The sequence below is a fragment of the Perissodus microlepis genome, chromosome 13 (genome assembly GCF_051167445.1).
Source record: "Perissodus microlepis isolate ML-2025 ecotype Zambia chromosome 13, ASM5116744v1, whole genome shotgun sequence".
NCBI lineage: Eukaryota > Metazoa > Chordata > Actinopteri > Cichliformes > Cichlidae > Perissodus > Perissodus microlepis.
The window spans coordinates 8,490,996-8,514,127 of record NC_140473.1 but is presented as its reverse complement, the minus strand read 5'-3'; the positions used below and the strand labels follow the sequence as shown (position 1 = coordinate 8,514,127).

Sequence of the window (23,132 nt, the reverse complement as noted above, 5' to 3'; positions counted from 1 at the left end):
TTGGAGCCCTGCAAGCAGTCAGAGAGACCATTACAGCCCCCCTCCCCTTCACAACCTATTTATGTTAGCTTTGATTAATAGTCTCTGCAGTTACAACAGGACTCACACATTGATTGAGAAGTGGAAAAGGGGTGACTTGTTTTAATTCCAAAAGGGAGCTTTATCCCCCCCCCCCCCCCACTCCTCTTGTGACATGCCAGTTGTGCGCCACATGAGCACAAGGGGAGGCCAAGCGTTTGCATGCCAACATCTGCAAACAAGCTCAACCAGCTGTGAAGTGCATGGATGCTAATACTGTCGAAACCCTCGCATCTCTTTTCTTTTATTAAAATGTACATAAAAAACAGATTGGAAGCGCATTTTTTGGAAAATGTGATTGTGAACACTTGGACCAAGATAGAGGAAGCCTTGTGTGTGTCTGTTTTTCTTAATTTGATTTTTGTATTTGTATGAGCACCCTGGAGATTAGAAATGTTATAACTTAATATGATCCATTTATATTTATTTATGATCACCCATCCTCTCCCCCTTTTCTAGTGTGTGTGTCCAGTAGACACTTAAAAACAAGCAACCAGAAAGACATCTGTAAAAAGTGATTTTTATTGGCATTGTTAAGCCAAGTGTGAAATCATAACAGTCCGTTTCAACAAGAGCCCCCTTCTGTTCAGGAGCCTTGCTCAATCCCTTATGTAAACTCAACATTCCCACAGTTGAGCTGTGGTGGCTGGGCTCACCTGTCCTGACAGGAGTTGTGCTGATGACAGCGCGCGCCACTAAATGATGCGCCCTTTGTTTTTTGTTTTTTTGTTATCTGGCTTTGGGTTGCTATAAATGTGTTACCAATACACTGCGTTACCAGGGCTCAGAGCAAGTACCAGAAGCATACAGTAAAAATAATTGCTGGGTAGAGTGAACACTGTGGGGCATACATCTGTGCCTCGACATGCCAGTTTAAAGAGTGAACTCTTCCAACACGCTGTTGCATAAGACGCTCCCCAGGTCCTGCAGCTGCAGAGTCGGAGCATGCTGCAGAGTGGGGCTGGAGTGGTCAGTGCAGCTGCATGCCGTTTTCCGGGCCTCCTTATGGCTGCTTCACATTACGGTATTCCCTCATTCCCCATTGTGAAATTTGTTATCTATCATGTGACTGCCTGGATTCTATTAAAACTCTCACTTCACTCCATCTTTCCTCCTTTCCCCTTCTTCTCCAACTCTGTTGCTGATGGGGGTGGTGATTTAGGATGCTGAAAGATGGTGTTTTTTCCTCCACATTTGCAGATCTGGATGCACATTCTTTTGTCTCTGCAGGAGGTTGCCTGCTATCTAGAAGTGGACTGATCAAGCCAAATATAGAGTATTGATATCCTATCGAATATTGATACTACCACTATGACCTCAATACTTTGTTTCTATCCTGTTCTATTATTTATAGCCAAAAGCACAATTAAATAACAGGAGCTGACCCACAATGTCAACCCCCGTTAACTAATTAATGCAAAAATAAAAATCAGGCTGCCTTTATAGGTAAAAGTATAAAAGTATTGGCATTTAGGTGATACTACCATGTGTTTACTTGATATTGGATTGACACTAAAGTTTGCAATATTGCACAGCACTACTGTGCCTCTTCAGTCCCTGCCCTGCTCCCCATGAGAACCTGCATACCTCACACTTGTATGTATGTACTGTGTGTCTGTATCTTTAGCAATGCCCAGAGAAAAGCTGATCAAATCAATTCAGAGAGTTCCAGGATATAGCCTTATTGGTAGAGTCATACAGTAGGTATGTAGTATTGCACATTTATGATAACCCACATGTACACAAGCCTATTGGCCTCCATGGGCCTGATAACAAGTTGGCGCTGCAGCAAAAAAAATGATATCACATGACAGAGTGAATGATTGGAAGAGAAAGAAAAGCGTCTGTCAAGCATATGACCAGACAGATAACTCCACCGTTCAGTTAGACCTCCATCATTCACTCTTTATCAACCCCAACCCCCCTTGCCTGTTAACCCCCTCCCCCCAAAGGATCTCCATCTCTGTCCTCCTCCGACTCATAGCTAGGGGTGACTGCTGAGCTGCAGCTCTATCCTGAGGCCCTACTTTACACTGCTCTTTTGCCAGTGTCAGGGTGATGGAGAGGGGTTATCAGCCCAAACACCTCCTTTTTCTTCCCCTTTGCAAAGAAAAAGGCCTGGGAAAGAAAAAGAGCGAGGCTGGAGGGAACATTTAGTCTGATGGAGTTTTTTTCTTCCTGTTCTCTGGCAAAATGTTAGCCTGAGACAACGTGGAACACTGATATCAGTCAGATGAAGGCTAAACAAGAGGCTCCTTTACGGTGATCCATCATACTTGTTCAGTATGGCATAAGCAGGTTTCTACAGTAGCTTTAGAGCACACTCTAAAGTGCTATACATCTTAAGCTAAAATCCTTTTTCTCATACTGGAGAGAAAAAGAAAAGAAGACAAATAGCCGGTGACCTCAGAGAAAACCTAAAATGCAACAATGCTATTAGTTTAAAACGATAGCATTTAAATGCCTTAGGTTTTTTTTTGGTCAGATTGCTCAACACACATGCACACAGACACACACAAAGGTCACCCAGCTGTGAAAAGAAGCCAACATACACTTAACTAATCTTCTTGATCTAGCAATTTATTGACGAGAAAAACTTCAAAAGGGCTGAAACTTGAGCTGCGTGCGTCCACTAAACCATGGCCAATGCAATTTTCACTGGCAGGCAGGCGGGTGTGTGTGTGTGTGTGTGTGTTACGGTGGGAAGGACCTGACCAGTGGATGGAGCTTTATTGGATGCATTCGACTTGGCATAAAACTAATTCACCCTCGATGACAACCCAGAGCGAATGGGCGAAAGGCGAGACACATTCTTTTTTTTTTTTACCCTCCTCCCTCAGCTGCCTACTTTATTAGCTGGCCCCTCTGTGACAGAGCTATTCATTCTCTGCCCTACTCTACCCTTTCTCTCTGACACACACTATGCACATGGCTCTTTCATTCTCGCACACAAACCAACCAAAACATGTTATATTACCGTTTCAGAATTACAGTGAAAAAAACAAAACAATAATACGACTCAGTCGGGGCACAGGTCTCCAGCCCTCGTCTGCACAGGCACGGTCTTTCATGGCAAGGCCCCTCGTATAACCAGAATGCGGTCAAAGCTGCGACACATGCAGGAAATTAGAGCAGGAAAGTCCTGACTATCCCACATCATCTGTACACACGTGCGCAAGGAAAGAAAAAATCAAAAGGCTCTTTATCGAGCATTCCCGTGTCTCCACGAATAGACAGAAAAATGAGCATTCTGGGCATGACGGCAGGACATTTATCTTGGTTAAGTAATTTGTTTTTATCCCTTTTGAAGGAGTAAATTATTGCTGGTTCAAAGCCAAACATCCCATCATTTGTTAGCTCTACCTCGAACTTGCCATCACTTAGGCACATAATCATAACTCTTCATGAAAAGCTCAAAGTCGAGGAAGATAAACTGCCGTTAAAAAAAACCAAAAACGTCATTCTCGGTAACACCTTCGCCGACATACCAGGACTGGAACACATCGCAGATCTTCCAAAGATCCAAAGAGCTCCATGTTATTCTGAGGTACTCGCAGCTCCAGCCGGGCTTCACCCGCAGCCATGCCTCCAGCAGTTTTGCAGGCCTATTGGGTTTCCCTGATTGTGGGTCAGCAGAGCTCTCCTGGTTTCACTTAGAGCCCTGTTTCATTATTTCAGATTTATCACTGCCCTGTTTGCCAGTTGCTATGTTTTCCTTCCATATGGTCCTAGTGTAATTCATAGCATCTAATAATGCACAAACCCAAGACATTTTAAGGGACTGCAAGCTGGACTTGTTCCCAGGCTGTAGGGATTAGGGGCTCTAGGGGCTGCTGGGTAAAGTGGTGAAGTTTTCCTCAGAGGAGAGAAAGGCCAGTCCCAGTGGAGAAAACAATGCTGGATACGTACTGAGCCTGGATCTGATGACGCTCACAACAGCAGACCAGAGAACGGCTTAATGAACAAAGTAGTGCCGTGAATGGTTTTTTAGATCTCAGATACCGAGGGCGAACATCATTAGTGTATCATTATTTAATTTGCTATCAGAAACACACAAAAAAGTGAGCTCACTAAACTATTGTGATGAATTGAAACTGTTTGGGAAGCAGACAAATATCATGCACTGTAAAGAACATTTTACTACAATGTACATCTACAGCTTCTGATTTCTTAGAACTCTTGAGGCCCTTTAACTCCTGTTTTTTTGTGCTGAAAGCTCATTGGTGCCAGTGTGAGGAGGACAGGCGACTCGGAACTGGGATGGAGCAAGGAGGAGACGAAAGCTGGGATTCATCCGACATTACCATAATAGAATTACCGTGGCGAACAAAGCAGGCATTAGTGCGCCCATGGTGGCATTTGGAGAAGATCCATCTCTCTTTCCTCAGCGGGCCAGCCCTCGACGCTTAAAGAAAGAGAAAATCTACCCTTCAGTCCCCCTTTCAGGAACTTTTGGCAGACTGCATCAAGGGGCATAGTAGACACGCATGCACAAAGACCAGCACAAACACAGACACACACATTCGACGTGCTAGATGTACATGCTCCGATGTGTACTGAGTGCCAGCATTTGCGCTTCCAAGGCTGGCTGGTGCCTCAGAATTCAGCAGGCAGTTTGACCTACCCATCAGAAGGGATTACATCTACATAACTCCTACAAAACACTGTCAGCACCCTGCCCCTCTCTCATCCACCCATCCTTTCACCTCTCCTGTCATCTGCCTTTCTCCCCGCTCGGTCTCCTCATCGCTTTTTCAACTTGCAGACCTCCTCTCCCGCCTCTCTTTCTTCTCCTTGTCTGTTAGACTTTTGTCCAGTATGATGTAATACATTATTAGAACGCTAACATATCTCCCAGCTGTGCTGAATCGAATATCACTCAAAGTCCAGCCAAGATTGAGCTTGAGTGCCAGTGACCTCTAAATATTCATCACAAGACGTAGCCTGCTATACCTGAGAGGGATTTCTGCATGGAATAGCTGCTGTGTTCATTCCCAGATAAGTGAACATGCAGCAGCACTAGTGTTAGATTCTCTGTTGATAGGGGGGGGGGCATGGCGCCACGATGCACAAGTACAGTGGGTTGTTATGAAACGGACCTGCAACTTTTCTTTGCCTCGTTCTACTTGCACAACCTTTTAACCCGCACCTCATCCTGCTGCTTCAGATACCGTGAAGGGACTATTTTTTTTCTTTCAAACTCCAAGCTTTTCTCATTTCTTGTTTATGTAGAGTACTTTTGGTAACTGCATTTGGGGAATCAAATCCATCTAATCTAAAATTGGAATTAGATTGCACAAGGGCCTCACTGAGGCTCACTTTTCGCAGACCTCTGCTGCCTCCCAGTGGAATTATGGTAAACATCCATCCATCAGTTTTCTTCCACTTATCCATTTCAGGGGTCCCTGGGGTGGGGTGGATGTGCCAGGAGTGGATTAAGTTATGTGCACACTATGGCACAATCTAATGGACAAACAACACTACTTTAGCGCTTAGCTCAAAACACGAATGAACTGTAACATGCTCAGGGAGTGATTTTACTTCAATTACAGTCTGAAACAGTTAGACGTGTTGATGATGAGGGTGAAAGTGACTTATTACACTGTGAGACCATCACCAGACTTCTTAATCCTCTTATCTTTGCTGAATCTACTACATACACCAGACAGTTGTAGACTATAAGGGGTCAAGAGTACTTATCCCCATCTGAGTAAAGTCAGGAACTGCAGCTTTAAAACAAAGGTTTTGCGCTCCACACTGTAGATATGACTTTTCCGTTTTTGATTACCAGCCCAACTTAAAGGAACGGCGGATGTTTTCCTTTTAAATCCATGGGGGCGAAAAATCGAGCCTGGACCTGGTTCTCTTTTGGCAGCGTAGCACGTGCTTATCCCCAGGAGTGAAAGACTGCACGGGTCGCAGCAAAACAGCCCACCCCTCCAGCGACCCCCACAGTTCCACTCTGGCAGACACAGGGCCCAGTGTGTCTGCTTAGACTACACGAAGAGGAAACGCATATACTACGCTTGGGTAGAAATAAAAACATGCAGCTCAGCAAGAGACCCAAACACAGCAGCATTGCTCCTGTGCACTCACAGGAAAGAGGCCACGCGGGCTAAATAGGGAGCACTCTTGTACTTTCTTAAACTGAGCACGAGTTCATGCTCATATACAGATAAACACACATACATGCACATATGCACAGGCGACAACTAGGAAATGGGTCGAGTGCGGCGCAGGTATCCTTTACATCCTCTCCTGGCTCCCACTGTAAGCCGGTGAAAGGGAATACTCCCCACTCCTGAGTCGGGCTGGCCTCGTGCACAGCAGCTTATAAGAGGCCATTTCCTTCATAATCGTCCCTGCCTTCTCCAGCTCTAATCTCTCAAACGACAGTGGCAATTAGCCCAGCGAGGGCCTCACTGTAGCTAGGGCATCTGCGGCATCTCTTTTACCCCACGACCCTCAAATAAACACATTAAGAGCACCTACATGCACATTTTGGGGTCAAGCAGAGGGGTAGTGTGGATTTATAGTGTTCCTCGAGACATTTAAATGCATACAATAGTCCAGGCTTAACTTTGTCTCCTCCTTATATACATACAGTTTGGTTAATTGTTTCTTTAAGCCTCTTCTTTCTTGATGTCTCACCACCTTATTGTTCACTTGCCAGGAATTTACTCCACAGCCAGTGTCTATTTGCCCTTTTTTCTCTCATAAAAACACAGAAATGCAGTCACAAAGGGTCTGGATGTGGTTTAAGCTTTGTCAACAACAGTGGGGGAAGAGATCTTTCAACTGTGTCTGTCTGGCTTGTTGACAGAGTAGTGTGGATTTCCTATTATATTTGGTATTAATATCATTACATGAACCTCCTATTCCCAGTTTGGAAATTTCCCCACCCCGGCACAGTAGGTACGTCAATGCAAGTTGAAATCACGCACCTCTTTCTGAAACTACTAATCCCGATTATTCAAAAGTATCTTTGGCAGATGCAGATCGCACTGCCGCGATCGGCAGAAGTGGCTTCACGCTCCCGACACAATGCGCTCAGAGACCGCTTTCTTTTTTTTTTTGTAAATAACAGTCCCCGACCACAACGTGCACACATGGAAGCCACAAAAGAGCTGCTTTAGAGATAACGGGAGCTTTTTAAAAAAGATTACCCTGTCCACAAGTCATTACCGGGATGCGATAAGAGTTTGTCATCATGTGGTAATGCTCCAGAGTTCCTGTGGTTCCCCTCTGCTGCTCCTGCCTGGCCCCCTTGTCCCCACTTTTTTTTCTTTTACTGTCTCATTCATGCCCTTTTTCTTAAATGGGAGAGTGTGGTGCTGTGTTGAGGTGAGGACATGGTCTGCTGAGCACTGTGGGATTCATTCAAATGGAATCAGATAAAGCATGGGGCCTGAAGACTTGCAACATAAACATCACCTGGAGCCTCCTAAGCAGGGACCCCAGCACTGCTCCAAAGCCAGTCAGAGCCCGCAAACAGAGGGTGAACAGTGAACTCGACCAATAGCAGCGACTGAAAGGGGGGAGGGAGGGAAGCTGCCTCTTTACCAGGAAAGAGACTCAGATGAGATCGAGCCTGTGGGTTCATTCCACACCAGGTGATACCCCCAGATGTGGGCGATGAGAGGTGATGTGAGAGGGAGGGGAGGGGGATTGTTTGAGAGAAACAGATATGACCTTTACATGTATAGCTCGGGTTTCCCATGGAGTGGAATGGGATCACAAAAAAACAGTGAGGCGAAAGGCAAGAAAAGTGGGCATTGATGTAGAGTGGGCTTTAGTATTCAAGTCAGCGTCCCGGAAAGCTGGCATTTTGTGGAAAGGTTAAAAGGACATCACTGAAAAAGAAATAATCATGCCCGTAAAAATAATTATCCTCATAAATGCGGCAGCCACTCAAACCCCAAATTATTCCACTACCTGGGGTGTGAGCTGCCTGAAGAATGCTCAGAAATGTCTGGGGGAGGTTAAGAAAACAATGGAAGAAAGGATAATTACACAGAAAATGAGGAATGAACTCAGTGGTAACCCTCAGCGAGGAACGGGGATGAGGGAGAGTGAGGGGAAAATCTCAAAACATCTCACACAAGTGAAGGAGTAGTAAGGGATACAAGCGAGCTTGGACTTGCCCATCCTAGATAAAGCTATCTGTCAGGAGGAACATACTCATGGGAACTGGATGACCCTGGTGTATGTCACTGTCTGCAGCTCACAGACCGTGCAGCAGTGCTGTGCTATACTGCGAATTCTGGTATTGATCCAACACCAAATAATCACAGGGCCAGTATCACAGATACCGATCCTTTTAACCTGTAAAGACATCTTAATTAAGGGAGAGCAGCGTGTCATGATTTATGAGCTGCATCATCATCATCAGCTTGCAAATCCTGAACACACTTTAAGTCACTGTGATTTTTTCTTTCCACAATACTTGGGTAACACAACAAAACACGCCTTTCAGCTTTTCCTGTATTTTGAAATTGGAAACTTTGGGTCAGCTTCTGGTGTTTAAATGAGCAATAGGCTGTTATAAAATAGACGTGACAGAAACACAGAAAGGTTCAGATATTTTGGATGTTTGAGATGTACTTTGTCATTACAAAAAAAATCACATTGTTGCTATTCTCAGTATGAATAACTAGTATTGAAAGTATAAAGTATTGATCATATCACTAGTATCGATGTGATACTAGTGATATTTGGATCGATCTGCCTAGCTCTCCTGCAGAAAAAAATAAACATGCGTCCACATCTGTAAACGCCCCCCCCTCATCATCCTAAACCAGCGGTCCCCAACCTTTTTTGCACCACGGACCAGTTTATGTCCGACAATATTTTCATGGACCGGCCATTAAAGTGTTGCGGATAAATACAACAAAAACGAAACCAGTACCAGTACAAAAAAATATATATTTTTATTTATTCATAACACACGGAAAAAAGACCGAGGAAAACCGAGTTAACAATAAAAATGATTTTTAAAAAAATAATGCTAAAAACCGACAAAAATCCTGAAAACCATGAATTTCTCACCCGAGCCTCAACTCTCGTGGACTGTACCGGTCCATGGTCCAGGGGTTGGGGATCTCCTAAACCACACCCCCACCTCCACCAGCAACAGAGTGAAGGGAAACGAATGTAGACTGGAGCCAGAGATTGAATGAAATCCAGCAGGTCACATTGTATCAACTTTCATAATGAGGAATGAAGATAAAAACAAAGTATCGATCCTATAGCGCTGTTATCGATACTTTCGATATCGATCCACCCACCGTGCAGCCTTGGCTTTACCTCTCTGCTTGCTGCACACACAGGCCCCTGTTCCATGGCTACTTATACAGATGATTGAAAATGAGGAACAGCAAGAGTGCTGCATATGATTCATCTGTAGCTGGCTGCTAATTCTTGCAGTATGTGCGTAAAACAGTGGAGGCGGGTAATTTCCAGTGCTCCTCACGGCTGCGGTTGCTAACAACCCCTTAATATTGTGTCAGCTGAAACGGCTTTGAATTTTATTTCGAGGAAAATGGGGATCCGAGGTGAAAGCTAAGCAGCAGACGGAAACAAGTCTTTCAGGAAATTAGTGGAGATGGGGAGCAGCAAGAACATGAGTTGGCATGAGTTTATTCTGGTGAAAGAAGAGCGAGGGAGCGCATGTAAAGTGGAAACTGGGAGTGTGGGGTAAGCTGGGGTGGCAGCCTATGTAGAAAGCAGTGGAACAGCAAAGAAAAGCTGCTGCGAGGCCCCGCATACTGATGACCTGGCTGTAACGGCTGGATCGGCTCTCCGGCAGTTATTCATTAGGCCATTAAAAGGAGCACAACCAAGGCGCTTGTGTGGCCCTTCTGTTCCAGACTGTTTTTCTTCCCTTTGTGTTCTGGGCTGTGTGCGGGACAGAGAGAAAAAGCAGAATGCACGTCAATGAATAAATCTGCGACGAAGAAAAGAGTGAAAACGGTTAGACCTGGACACAGAGCTGAAGCCAGCTGTTGGCCCTCCTTGTGAGCAGAAAGGGAGTAATTAATCGCGGAAGTGGCTGAAACAGGAACTAATTAACTTTTAGGACAGCTTGATGAATGAACGAACGCTCAAATTCAATCTACCTGGGTTGAAATTAAACGAGGAAAATTAAAAGGAACACTGGCTATAATGGATCTCTAGAGAAACCAGTCACCCTGCCTCCTGAGGGATTAAAGCGCCCTCTTGTGTCTTCAGATCTGTAGCAACACACAGAAAACATGGAAGTTAATATTGATTTTATTGCCATCCATATATACACATACATTTCTATTCTCTTGCAATATTTATATAACTTAAAGCATTAGGGTCACCGTGTAAACCGTGATCAAAGAACAATGAGGGAGAGGGGCCACTAAACTTTGACACCATTACAATCATTTCTTACAAAATATACTGCTAAAGGCACGTCTCCCATCTACATGCCTCAATTTTCAACTATTTTATTTTGTTGAGTTCATCTACATATAAAGAAAAGCAGCAAGTGTTAATCAAACCAGTGCCCGATCACAAATGGGCAGTACAGTACACGTTGCTTCCACAATACCGTTATGACTGGAAGAAGATGACACAGCTTCGGGTCAGCTACATCATAACGTCGTCTGTTGGATTGTGCGACTCTATGGGATCCTACAGCACGTTATTGGGGAGGCCATGTGAAAATTGATATACAGGAAAAACATGCAGCCCCCCCCCTAAAATAGGACTGGGTTGCCATAGTGACACAGCCTGGGGTTTACTGTAACACAGGAGAGAAAACAGCACTGACGTGTTTATGAAACACAGTAGCGCACTACAAGGTCCCGTGGATGAAGTTGCTGAACATAACAAAGCAAATTAAACACACAGTCACTAAAATCTTCGCATTTTGTTTTTTTATGATCAGGACATTTTTACCATGTAACGAGGTGAAAGCAAAGCAAAGGAAAGCTGGTGGCGTCTGAGCCAGTGTGTTGGGTTTTGTGATTGTGATGAGCAACAGCAGAAGCAGCACAGAGTATTTGTGTAAATGATCCAGAGGTCTGAATAAAAGGAGTTTTGACAGCTCTTCTTGTGACACACATACACACTAGAGAACAACTTCACTACACAAACATCAAACTACACATGTTGCAACGTATCCTCTCAATTCTCCGTTAAAAATAGAAAAGATTTTAAAAATCCATTTGGATTATTGGATTGGATTAACAAACAACCCTCTGCACACTCTAATTAAATGGTGCTCAATCCCTCAGGTGGCTGCGGTCAGACTCCTCTGTCCTTGGCATCAAGGGAGATAATATACTAATAAGTGTCTAATAAGTGCAGGGTGGGCTGGCTGTACAATTTTACTGCCATCCAACTATTACAGCTGCAGAGGCGCGTGCAGCAGCAGCAGCAGCAGCAGCAGGCTTTGGTCAATTACTTATAAAGCACCACCACCTGCTGCAGAAACCCCTCCCCAGTGTGCCTGTCTACAGCAACATTACTGTACATTTCCAAGACAGTCAGGCAAGTTTTCAATCAAAATTATGCAGCTTTTTGGTTATATCGAATGCAAAACAAACAAAACAATTGGGAATGTGTCACGTCATTTGAAAATGGACTGTCAATAATGAAACTTTCAAATGATTTGCATTTTTCAAACAGGAATAGAGAACCTGTTACTTGGAGAATAAATGAATTCTGCCACTTTCAATTTCAGCAAACTAAAGGCAAATTGAACATGCAGAGCTACAACAGTTCTCGGAAATTAATACAGGCACGGAAAATAAGGCTTAACAAGTAAACTGTAAAAAAGAAAAAATTCTTTGAATTTATCAATCAATCAACCAAAACATTTACAGATTTCTGGGGGATAAAGGTAAACAAAGGAAGTGTTTCTTTTGGGGCTGATACATACAGACAGAGCACAGACACAATGGTTTCACCAAACATGACGACATTTCAGTCTGATTACTGTCACAGACAAACCCACTGACTCAACATCAAATTAAACTCCTCATATTGATGTGAAGATGACGATCATGATGCTCCTGGATGCTTTGAACTGTTAACTAACTGAAGTTAGACTGAATGGCTAACTCTCGATAAACACCAAAGAGCGGGCTGTCCGTCGTCTTCTCAATCTTCCGTCTTCGAGGTCACTCTTTGCTCTCCAGGCCCAGCTCGACGACCTCTTCGCCGAGAATGGCTTCCGGTATACCTCCCTCTCCTTGAAAAAGCTCCTCCATCAGCTGCTCCCCAGCGCTGCCAGCCCGCGACGCCCACAGAGCAGCACCCTCCCGCAGGCCCAGCGTGCGCAGCAGCCGCGCGTAGTCCAGAAATGCAGCTTCGATAAGTTTATGTGCATAGTGAGTTAAGGAGATGCCACAGCAGAGCGACTTGAAACTTTTACATACTGGCATCTTATCTATAGAAGTTCAAGAAAGATTAATCAAGTGTTGGTTTAATTATATCACTGAACCAAATCCAAAAAGGTAACAAATAAAACAAAAGCGTTTAACTAGAGAATAACACAATAAATGCAGGCGCTCAGCTCAGTGATACTGTTAGCTTCCTGCCAGTGCAAAGTGTGCATTACATTTAAAGACACTTTGAGTGCTCATGTGGAGTACAAAAGCTATATATAAGAACCAGTCCAAAGCAGACCACCCTGTGTGAGCATGCACTTGGCGACAGTGGGAAGGAAAAACTCCCTTTTAACCCCTGGCAGAAAAAGGCTCAGGGTGGTCCATCTGCTGCTTATGTGGTTTCCTGACATCCTAAGGACCTGCTAGCATCAGGGTGATAGAAAGGATGGAGCTGAGGGTTTCTATGGTTACCTTTTTTACTACCGTTTGTGTTTCCCTGCTCAAAATGTTTTTTAGACCAAAAATAAGATCTAAGCTTCTTGAAAGGAAGAGTGGTTGGTGCACTGCACTGATTTTAGCTACAGTAGGATGACTGCATTCGCCCTCTTGCACATTGTACATTTGGCTTATGCGATTACTAAATTTACAAAGATTAATTGGTCTCTCTCAAACACACACACACACACACACACACACACACACTTGCTCTTTTGTGTGGGCCTAACTTCTAGGCAGTGTTGGCTCATGTACTCACAGAGTCTGAAAAATAGAGATATTTTTACTGAAATGCTGTTTGATGTTATTGTCACTTCTCCAACAAAAACCTGCGCTTGAAGAGAGCCTGGCTTGATCTGGTCCTCATGAATCATAACTCGCTTTGTGGTTAAAACACAGAGTAAACACAGCTCTGACAAGTCAAACATATCTTATTACACAGCAGAGATTTCTAGATGAAATATTGCTTTTAGGTCAATGTCAGATTCTTTTTCTTCTCTCACAACATACTCAGCGTGTATTAGATAAAATAGAGATTGTGCAGCACTATGCGCATTAAAAATGCGGCTGATAAAAAGAAGGGTTTGGTATGACAGATGTAGACATAAATTCTTGTTTAGGGTTACAGGTTATCTCAGTTGAGTCACAGAGGAGCAGGGGAACACTACAGGATGCCATACTACTTGAGTTAGATGGTAAATATATTTAAATCTTACAGATAAGAAGTATGTGCCAAAACTGTGCCCATAGATGGTGATATACAATAAGCTTTCAAAGTTTAGGTTGAAAAAGTTTTCCAACTGTTCTCTGTGATCACAGTGTGTTACGGGCTAATGGGAAAGTGTGAAATAGAGCTTGATGTGCTCTGCAGAGCATCTAAATTGACCTTCACTGTGAAGCTGCCTACTATCAGGTGCATACTTGTAACGTGTAACAATAATGGGTTTTCAAAAAGGATATTGGACGAGTCGTTGGCCTCCATCACCCCATACTTCAGACAGGCTTCGATGAAGAGGGCGGCACGATCAAAGTGTCTCATGCTGTCCGGGAGATGGAAGGAAGAAAAGAAAGATACAGAGAGAAGGAGGTGAGAGGGAGCATCAGAAACCAGCATCGTCCCTGCCTTGATGCCTGTGTTCCTACAGAATACATCAACCTTGTCGTCCTCATGTCTCTCTAATTCTCTCTGAGAGCTTTTTGCTGCCAGAAGCATCTTGAAGCATGAGCTGTTAAGGAGGGGGGACCGGTATTCTCAGAGGAGATCGATGCTGAGGTAAGAGACACAGGTACAGCCCACACCCTACACTGTGGTTTGTCCTTCAGTGTACTCAGGAAGAAAAGGACAGATGCTAACTGTGAAAGTGCAACGTCTTAGAACAAAAAACTTAAGTGCAAGAAAGGGAATCTCATTTTAGAGAAGAAAAAGTGAGCTAATATATTTATACATCCATGTATTTTATTACAGGGGATAATTACAAGAGTCTTATCTTCCCATTTCTGAATCTATAGCTTGTTCCTACCTGTGGAGCATCTCTCCTACTTTGTAAAAGCAGCCCAGTGAAAGCAGCACCAGAATGGCTTTGGATTTATGGTTGACCTGTGGGGAGCAGAGGTGTTCTGCCCAGCGCTTCAGCACATCTGAGCTCTCTGCTGGGTTCAGACGCACCTGGAAGCAAACGCGACACGCAAAGGCATGAATTATTGTTCTTAGTTGGAGGTTTGTCACTCTCCTGCTAAAACACACTGTGTGCACAATTATTAGTCAACAAAATATTAATTTTAGTAGTGAACAACTACAGCACTCATGTTGATGATATATGTGAGAATTGTCCTGTATAAAAATCAGGATCTTCTGAAAAGACGCAGACCTTTTCCTGTACTGCTGCTTCAAGAAAGTGTCTTCTAAAAACTAGCAGTCGGTTTGGGAGTTGAGTTTGAGTCTATCTTCAACCCGAAACGATACATTAGCTCATCTTTAATACTACCAGCTCATATCAGTACCCCACCTCCAGCCCCACCTTGCTGATGTCTGCTTCAAAGTGGAGTTTAGAGTGTTTAATGACATATGTCTGAATACAGACAGTGGAAAAATGTCAGTCTTAGTTTTGCTGGATCTCAGTGCAGCATTTGATACAGTTGACCACAACATATTACTCAAACGACTGGAGAACTGGGCAGGTCTTTCAGGAACTGTACTAAACTGGTTCAAAACATACTTAGAAAACAGGAAATACTTTGTATCAATAGGTAACTTCACATCTGAGCAGACAAGTATCACATGTGGAGTTCCCCAAGGTTCCATCTTGGGACCCCTTCTGTTTAACATTTACATGCTCCCACTGGCACAGATTATAAAGAACAACAAAATAAACTATCATAGCTATGCAGATGACACACAAATATATATCACAATGTCACCAGGAGACCGAGGCCCTGTACAGGCTCTTGGTAAATGCACTGAGGAAATTAATGACTGGTTGTGCCACAATTTTCTCCAGCTAAACAAAAACAAAACTGAGGTAATAGTCTTTGGTGCCAAAGGAAAACGATTACAGGTCACCAGAGAACTTCAATCTATACACCTAAAAACCACAAACCAGGCGAGAAATTTGGGTGTAGTGATGGATGCAGACCTAAACTTAGAAAAACACATTAAGACAATAACAAAATCAGCTTACTATCACCTCAAGAATATATCAAGGATAAAAGATCTGATGTCTCAACAGGACCTGGAAAAACTAGTCCATGCATTCATCTTTAGCAGGCTTGATTACTCTAACAGCATCTTTACAGGTTTACCTAAAAAAAATCAGTCACACATCTACAGCTCATTCAGAACTCTGCTGCTCGAGTCCTCACTAAGCCCAAAAAAGTGGACCACATCAGTCCAGCTCTGAGGTCTTTACACTGGCTGCCTGTCCGTCAGAGGATAGACTTTAAAGTTCTGATGCTGGTCTATAAAGCTCTGAATGGTTTAGGACCAAAATACATCAGTGACCTCCTGACCCAGTATGAACCTTCCAGGTCCCTCAGGTCATCTGGATCCGGTTTTTTATCAGTTCCCAGAGTCAGAACCAGACACGGAGAAGCTGCATTCAGCTTTTATGCTCCATATATCTGGAACAAACTCCCAGAAAGCCTCAGATCAGCTGAAACACTCAGTTTATTTAAATCCAGGTTGAAGACTCACCTGTTCTCAGCTGCATTTGAATAAAGCACCAAATCCACACTTTTAAGCTTAAATTTCAAAACTTACATTTTAACTACTGATTTTATCTACTGTTTTTTTTAATCAAACTTAAATCATGCTTTTTATTGTCTTTGTTTTTTAATGTCTCTGTAAAGTATTTTGAATCACCTTGTTGTTGAATTGTGCTATATAAATAAACTTGCCTTGCCTAGAGCCGGTTACCGATCCATCCAAAGGCCCGCCTGTGTGGCCTGACAACAGTCCCTTCCATCTGATCTTTAGATATTTTTTGGCACAGTACTGAGGTATTAATTTATGTGTCTTGTTCATTGGTGGTCGGGTTCAGCCTGTGGCTGTGTCTCTGAGCACTGAACACCTTGCACTGCAGGTAGGCTGCCTTCTAGAATATGGCAGCGCTGCAGAATAAGGGGTTCCTAGCAGCTTTATGTCTGAGTCTTCTCAAATCTTTGGCAGTTAATTTGACTCTCTTTTTTCCCTCAACACGTATCTTGTCTGTGTGTTGACTATTTACAACAATAAGTTTGGTTCTGTCGTCATGCCCTAATATTGTAACAATTTCTGCACCTCCTTGACAGATTTTAAAAATAAGTTTTGCCCTTCAAAGTCAGTTAAATATCTTTTTGTGCCCATTTTGCTTGAGGAAAAGAAGCTGATATAGATTGCTGATCTCCTTAGACCAGACCCTCCGTCATTACACACATCACCTGATATGCTTCAATCCAATAAGTCATTCAAGTTTATAAAGCTTATAGCTGGAAAATATGCATAAAAACAATGATAAGGTCAAAATATTTGCCTAATAACTGTGCACGCAGTCTATGTTTGTATAAAAGTCTAGGGGAGCATAAATATGTGACCACTACGAGAGTTCCCTGATGTAGCAGCAGTGCTGATGCAACAGCTAACAGGAAAACACAGTTCAGAGAATAAATCGTGGCGCCATAAGCGTCACACATCCACAACTCACATGCCCACAGATTTACACTATCCAAACATTACTCAGTATCTGATCTTCATCCTGCTGATGGATGCCGTCATGCTGAGTTACCTTAGCCAGCCATGCGGCTCGGTTCCACTCCCCGTAGGTCTGCAAGTAGCGGCAAGCATCTGCTGCCTTGTCAATCAAACACAACAGCTGAACTCCCTCTGATAAACAGCAGAAGATTGACAAGTCATACACACGTGTGAGACATCACAGCTATCAGTACCAAAGGTGGCCAACTTGGCCCTGAAAGCAGCAGAATGGTTTCATTACACAATGCTGCTATTAGCCAAATTGATAAGATAAGCATTATTTGATTTATTGATTGATTCCAATATAAATTTTTCCAATTTAAATTAAAAATAAAAAGATCCCAGGTGTATGCTATACAAATAAAAATGTTATTTCTGGTATCAGATATAGAGGAACACTACCTGCAAGCTTGCCATTAGCTATCATATTGGTGGCCACTAGCTTGATTGTAGACTGCGAGGGGCCTGAAGAGGTGATGGTGGTCACTAGGCAGGCCTTGAGTGAATCACAGTAGTAGCTGGGGTTGTCTGCGCTCGTCTCCAACAGTAATTGCACCGCCCGGTCCGTCTGAGAGCAACAACAAAGAGATGAGAGCGTAATTACCGTGGCAGCAGAGGGAAACAAGGCATTAGTGGCTCTGATAGGTAACCACTGTGCATGAGCTGAACAAGACAGAGCTGCAAGGGGAAATTATGTTTATTATCATGCTTTTCATCTGGTGTAGATGAAGGCTGGAGCTCATGCTGGGGTCAGCACCGACCGGCCTCTGCCTGTCTGCCTGCTGGATAACTGCACCTCCAGCAAACAGCCGGCTGATTGCAGCTTGTGATTAGAGGGAGAGTGGTGACATTGAGAGGTGAAAGAGGTGATGTCAGTCCCCGCAGGCTGTGAAGCTAGGGAGGACAGGAGCAGCGCTGATTTTCTTCACTGCGATATGAACTATTTATGACTATGACATTTTAGCTTGCATGTATGCACAGCTAAGGAGGTGTAGATTTGTGTGGTTTGCAATGGAAAGTGTGGTGCATAGTCTACCAGTTATGCCACATGACAACTCACAGCTATAGTCTCCATGCAGATGCACTTTAACTGTGTAGGCGGTGCGGTGGTGTCATACTTACCTGACCCAGAAGGAGGAGCTGGTCAGCGCATTTCTTAGTGTGTTCATAACTGGAGCGCTTTACTTCCTGCAGGTGAACTCGATCCAGCTGGAACTTCTGTTAAAAAGAAAAACACAAGGAGCAACAACTTAGGAAGTAGTAGGACTAAGTTTTTGCTTTGTGTAATAAGTGCTTCCAGAAATCCATTACACTTTGTGTCAGAGAGAGACAGAGAGGATATGAGTTAGCACGCATGCATTAATATAGGGAGAAAGTGATGGATTGACAATTACATGAATACATATACCAGAGATGGAGAGTATAATTATAATGTCTTTAAAAACTTCACAAGTTTCTTGGGTGTCAGTGCTCCCTGTACTGTATTTCATTATTAAGTCTCTGTTTCCCAATTCTTGGTGACAGGAGATCTCATTTTTTCCCTGTCAGATACTTCACTTCAAAGATGAAGTCAGTGGAAGAAATGCTCTGTTTGGTTTAGGTTAAGGTGCTCCTGGACAAGACCACACAGGAAACACAATGCACCATCCACTCGCCCACTACTGAGAATTCAACTTGACCTGCTCCATTCTCACATGGGTGAGATCACGCCGACTTTGTACTGGGATGAGGCAGGTTAAAGCCTGCTCAAAGTCTGACATTTTTATTCTCATGTGCACCTCCACCGTGTAATGTATGGAGAAGTTTAGAGCTGCCTTCTTCATGTCTTTGAGTGGACGGTGACACCTCTTCCATCTGTGGAACAAAGGCTGAATGAGCAGTCTTCACCAGACGCCAGCTTCCCACGTCCAGTTAATGCATCATACTAACTGTATGTGGGAAGTAAACAAGACTAGTTCTTTGTTCACTGATCACGCAGTGATAGAAACTAAAGGTTTCCACAAAATGATGTCTTTCTAACTGGCTTGTGTGGACGCATCCATCAGTATGTGGTCACTTCTTGGGGACTTTAAGGGTCATCTCTGTGGAAGAGATACAGCATGCTATCTTAGGTTCGCCAAACATGACTTCGTGACTTTTTTTTATTTTTACCTACACTCTATGGCTCAGAAAGTCACTCAAACAGTCCTGTCAGTGGGAAAATGATGCAGCTGTCATCACTGCAGCTGCTGTTTCAAGGCCATGTCAGCTCTGTGGGAGTCTTGGGGCGTGATGCTATATCCCCATAATGATGTGTAATACTGACTGTACTGACACAAAGGGAGCTGGAGGACATAGAGAAATATCACTGATGTGTTGGTGAAAATGTCTCCCTGGCTTCCCCGGCTCAGTCAAAAATTGTCTCCCTGGGGGAAGGATAGACGTTCAGGTCCTCACTACCCTGGGGTTTCAGTGAAGGTGGCGTTGGATCTGATATATTCTTTAAGGAGGGCAGGGCGTCCCATGCATGCCTCAACAGGCCCGTTAAAAGAAATTCTTCAGGTTGGTTTCGCGTGGGCTCAATCTCCTATACTCACTGCAGGCATCGAGATTGTGTGATTGTATGTACTGACTGCACTCTGTTCAATGAGCAAAAGATAGGCAAGAAAAAGAAAAACAGCAGCTGATGGACAAAAGACTGAGTCATCAATTTTCGGGAGAGATAGCAGCATAGTAGATTTTTCTATAAGAATGGCTACGTGCACACATTTATTGCTTCTACATCTACAACAGAGGCTTCTTTTTTTGGCTTCGCTTTATTTTGATGAATTCTTCTGCAATTCATAGCTGTGGGTATACTTCCTTGCGGAGATACCAAATGAGTTTAGTAACTTCAGAGCTGTGTGCTCTGTACTGGAGTCTGGGATATTAGTAATTACAGGCAGGCTGCTGCCACTGAAGTCGTTTTATGACAACAGGAGCCAAATGCTGCTGCACACTGTCTTGGTAGCTCTTTGAAAGTCCTAACTTTGTGATCACTGCATGGCCCCTCATTAGCAAGCAGCACAACTTTCACAAAAACGGAATGGTGCATAATCCATTAGAAAAAGATGTTAAGACTTTTTAATTGGAACTATACTGAGTGAAATTAGACAGCACATTTGCTTGTTGCTACTTAAAACCTTGAGCTGAAAGGTCTGGGGCACTGTTTTCAACTGGCTAAATCGTCTTTTATCAAAAATGGAAAAGGTTTTTTCCTTATTTTACTTTCTTGGGTACACGGAGGTTGGCACAGTGGGGGAAAAACGGTACAGCAGCCAAAAAAAATCCAGAAAATACTATCTCCACATGCACAGTAAGCCAATTTTTAATTATCTTATGTTTTTCAAACTGTCTCTTTTTTGCAGACTAGAAATTAAGTCAGTTCACAGATACAAAATGGGAAAACGATGGAAACACATTTGAAAAATGTTGCTCAGTGTGCTGAAACATGTCTAACTAGTCTGTTAACTGAAGATGAAAAGAGAAGAGTCATGTTTATAAAGACCTTGGATGCTGATGCAAGAATGTCTTCAGCAGGATGCTACGCAATCACACTGCACAAACAAATTAGACATTTTTAAGAGGGCATCCAATAAGGGCTTGAATCACTCAGAGGAGAGGAAGGCATGGAGTTGACCTTAAAGGCTTAAAAATGTGGGCGAGAGTAGATCCACAGCGTCATTAGTAACAGAATGCACTGTTTGACCGAGGTGATATTGACACCTTGGACGATAAGGGACAGGCCGTCTGTGTTTGTTTGTGCATAGTCTGGCTTGAGGACATCGACCGTCTTTGGGATGACTCCTGGGGGATTTTTTTTTTTTTCCCAATGTTGGCTGAAACTTATTTGTCTTTAATTTCTCTGCTCACCAAAGAGACAGCACCAAACACAGGTAAACACTTTCTCCATCTTCTCTTATTATACTGACCTGGAAATAAGAGGTCTCACACAAGACATCGTGGCAGATGTCCAGGTGGCTCTGAGGTGACGGTTGGACTCCTTCGCTTCGGGCCTGACCCTCTGCGGCGGACACAGTTAGCTGACGAGCCTGTGCAAATGACTGGATGTAGTGGGATGCCACTGTCCAGAAGTGAAGGTCTGACTCGTCCCCGAACAGCCTGCAGTTTGCCACAGAAAAACAAAAACGCATCACCTGAGTTCAGTGTTTGTCTCTGGACTAGTCAGATTCTGCAGCCTGAATCATCATGGCACCTGGTTTCCCTACTCGTTTGCTCATTAATGACCACAGTTCCTCCATCATCCAGCCTACGCTTTGTCTGTAAGTGAGCTCTCCTCTCCTCCTCCTGCTTTACTTTCCTCAGCCTCCTTTAACATATCGGCACAGACACATAGCTGTTGCTAGGTTACCTTATGACATTAACAATGGCATGGAAACTTGAGACAGCCAGATGTAGAGACATAATCGTGAGCTCTCACTGAGAGTGCAGCCAGAGTGTTCAAGGAACAAAAATGATCTTTTAGACTTTCCCGGTAAATCATGGCATTAATAACAGGATGCAAACAGGGGTGGGATGATATGATATTGCCTTTCTTTTCATACTGGCTGCTCTAGATTTGTCAGATGCTCGAGGGAAATGAAGGCTGAAGCAGAGATGAGATGAGAGTTGCTGACACAAGCACAAGTCTCATACTTTTTTTGTGGTGCTTCAGAACTACACTTTACAGTTACAGCAAGTATATGCTCTTTGGCAGTTAATTTAAATGTTTCAAAAACAAAATAATTTGCTTTGCTTCATAATTTTACACCTTCTGGCTCATCTTTCCAATTTGTTCTAAATTAAGTAGTTACATGTTTATAATTATTTTCCTCCACAAATAACTAGAAATCCCTGCTAAAACATCACTTTACAATATAGTAGAAAAATGAGCCCAGCCTTGTGTAATATAAGCCTCCTCAAGTGATAGCAAAGCTCTCAATAGCAGCCTCATTTCTCTGTTGACGAGTACAGTATTTCCTCTACTATTCAAAGCAACAAAAAAGCAAAAACTTTCTTAAAAAACAGCTTTTGGAGGACAAAGGAAACAAAAAACATGCTCCAAAAGGTAGAAACTCAATGTAACACAAGCCAATACATCACTGACAGTCAAGTTAGAAAACCTGTGATCACTGAAACCAGACTGACGATTGACTCTGCACCATGGCTCCATGAGGAAAAGAAAAAGCCAGGGAAAATGAAATTTGATTGTGAGATTATAAAAAAAAAGATGGAAAAGGACACAGGATGATGGGGAGACGGGCCAAAAAAAAAATCAGTTGAAATAAAGTTACAGCAGTAATCAGAAGGTATTGAACGAGATACAGAGCTGCAGTGGCCGCCTGGCTAAAATGACAGATGGCTACTTGCACAATCTAGAGCTGAAAAACAAGAGTTTCAGACTAGGCACAATGGAAATTCACGTTTCTCTAGCAACTGACTGCATTTATTTGACTTTTCTAGAAAACATGAAGAGAAGCCGGAATACTGAGCGTATTTGGTCAGACGAGACCAAGACCAGTTTGTTGGATTAGATGAAGAGGCAAGAGCACAAATAGCACTGCAAAAACCTCTGTGAACCGAGAATGCATAGTCCTGAGAGTGATGCACCAAGGTGAGAGAATACAGCTCTTCAAGAGAGCAGAAGGAACTGGGGAGGTGATAATTATAGGAGGCACCATGTATGACTGTGGAGATTATGGAGAAGAATGCTGGCTGATGAGATCACTTTTCATCTCCAGAAACCGGGCAGGAGAAGAATATTCTAGCATGATAACAATGCAAAGCATACCACCAAAGAAGACACAAGCTATGATCTGGTCAAATGTGTCATCATGGGCCACTCTCTGATCTTAAGTGGGCATGATCACTAAAACTATATGATAAATATGTAAAATTACAGAAACAGTACTGGTAGCTGCCCAGATTGTACTGTAATTTTAAAATTATGA

General features: G+C 43.3%; 1 protein-coding gene across 1 annotated transcript in view; it reads right to left on the bottom strand.

The window, feature by feature from the left end:
- Positions 1–10,334: 10,334 nt before the first annotated feature.
- wdr11 (WD repeat domain 11) overlaps positions 10,335–23,132 on the bottom strand; it is a 61,779-nt gene continuing 48,981 nt past the window's right edge. The window contains exons 23-29 of the mRNA XM_084947926.1: positions 21,114–21,303; positions 18,286–18,381; positions 17,566–17,731; positions 17,198–17,295; positions 14,459–14,604; positions 13,899–13,978; positions 10,335–12,436 (exon numbers count right to left, since the gene is read on the bottom strand). Of these exons, the coding sequence (XP_084804052.1) occupies positions 12,234–12,436; positions 13,899–13,978; positions 14,459–14,604; positions 17,198–17,295; positions 17,566–17,731; positions 18,286–18,381; positions 21,114–21,303 (979 nt within the window). The 3' untranslated portion in view covers positions 10,335–12,233. The remainder of the gene's footprint in view (positions 12,437–13,898; positions 13,979–14,458; positions 14,605–17,197; positions 17,296–17,565; positions 17,732–18,285; positions 18,382–21,113; positions 21,304–23,132) is intronic.